The sequence below is a fragment of the Myotis davidii genome, unplaced genomic scaffold (assembly GCF_000327345.1).
Source record: "Myotis davidii unplaced genomic scaffold, ASM32734v1 scaffold97, whole genome shotgun sequence".
In the NCBI taxonomy this organism is placed as follows: domain Eukaryota; kingdom Metazoa; phylum Chordata; class Mammalia; order Chiroptera; family Vespertilionidae; genus Myotis; species Myotis davidii.
Window position 1 is genome coordinate 326,841 of NW_006289392.1, and position 1,304 is coordinate 328,144.

General features: G+C 53.5%; 2 protein-coding genes across 2 annotated transcripts in view; one reads left to right on the forward strand and one right to left on the reverse strand.

Moving 5' to 3' along the window:
* The window catches only part of LOC102766335 (chromosome unknown open reading frame, human C11orf1), a 5,460-nt gene extending 4,350 nt beyond the window's left edge, over positions 1-1,110 (reverse strand). Inside the window, exon 1 of the mRNA XM_006761527.2 lies at positions 711-1,110. Within this exon, the coding sequence (XP_006761590.1) occupies positions 711-752 (42 nt within the window). The 5' untranslated portion in view covers positions 753-1,110. The remainder of the gene's footprint in view (positions 1-710) is intronic.
* Positions 1,111-1,165: 55 nt separating this feature from the next.
* Positions 1,166-1,304, forward strand: part of FDXACB1 (ferredoxin-fold anticodon binding domain containing 1) — a 5,011-nt gene continuing 4,872 nt past the window's right edge. The window contains exon 1 of the mRNA XM_015562461.1: positions 1,166-1,300. Coding sequence (XP_015417947.1) covers positions 1,174-1,300 — 127 coding nt within the window. The 5' untranslated portion in view covers positions 1,166-1,173. The remainder of the gene's footprint in view (positions 1,301-1,304) is intronic.

Genomic DNA, 1,304 nt, shown 5'->3' on the forward strand with positions numbered 1-1,304 from the left:
AGTAAAATGTTAAAATCAAATCTGATATTGTTTTACCTTTTATTTGGTGTTTGGAAGGTGTGCGGAAGAGGTGGTAGTCTTATACGGCGAGTATATAACAATCTCTGTATTTTGAGTGGAAATGTTAGGGGGTCGTCTTATACGCCGGCAAATACGGTAATTTTTCAGTGTCATCTACTATCTACTCTCCCTCCAGCTACATTGCAGCCAAACTCAACTGCTCTGCATCTCCATCATGCTTTGGCATATATTGTTCCTTCTGCCTCTTCACTCCTCTTGACTCGGGTAAAGTGTACTTTCCCCTCTTAGCTTTCAACTCGTCTCAATGCCAGGGAATCTTTTTTTATTTCCTTTTCTTCTTCTTTTTAAATTTTCTTTTATTGCTTAAGGTATTACAAAGAGTATTACATATGTCTCCTTTTTTTCCCCCCTTGACCTACCCCGGATTGCCAAAGAATCTTTCACTCTCCCCTCGTCCCCCATGCTAAGGTTTCCCGTCTGTGTGCCCCGCGGGCACCCTGAGTCACTCCACTCCCGGCTGTGTCAGAATTGCCTCGTTGCTGCGCATCCTTCCCCAGACCACAAGCTCAGCGAAGCCAGAGGCCGCATCTTGCTCATTCACACACGCAATCTACCTAACCGTGCTCAGAGCGGCACACAGCAGGCACTCAGTATTTCCTGAATGAACAAAAGGCAGGGGATGGGAGCACCTGGAGACATTCCGAGCAGTAGAGACAATGGCCAGCAGCCATTTTGGGTAAGACGAAGACTGTTAAATCCTGTGTGTCAGGAGCGAGCAGAAGGCAGAAGACGCCGACTTTAACCTCTCGGCGGCCCGAGTCCCGCCCCGCTTCCTTCACTCAGAACTCCCTCCCCCTCGGCCTCTCCCTCAGCGCTACCGACTGCTTGTGACCTCATGCTTGGGTGACGAAGTCGCTCGGGGCCCCCTCGGGCTCCGGGGATTTTATTTCAGGCTCTCGAGGGGGTGGGCGGAGAATGGGGACGGCGTGGTCGGCGTCTCCCTTTGGCACTCATGGTTAGGTTCATCCCTGGATGTGGCTGCACTAGTTTGTCAAGGCCACCAAGCGCTGTGGTGCGTCATCCACCGGCGACGGGTGAGGCGCCGTCAGCAGGAGCCCTGCGACGGAAGTGACGTTATGGGCGCCTCCGAGGATGGGAGCGGGAGAGCCAGTTGAGTCCATGGCCCCTCGGCGCCTCCTCTTGGTTGGGGAGGGGAATTTCTCCTTCGCCGCCGCCGTGAGCGAGACCCTGGACCCGAGCACTAGTCTAACGGCCACCTGCCT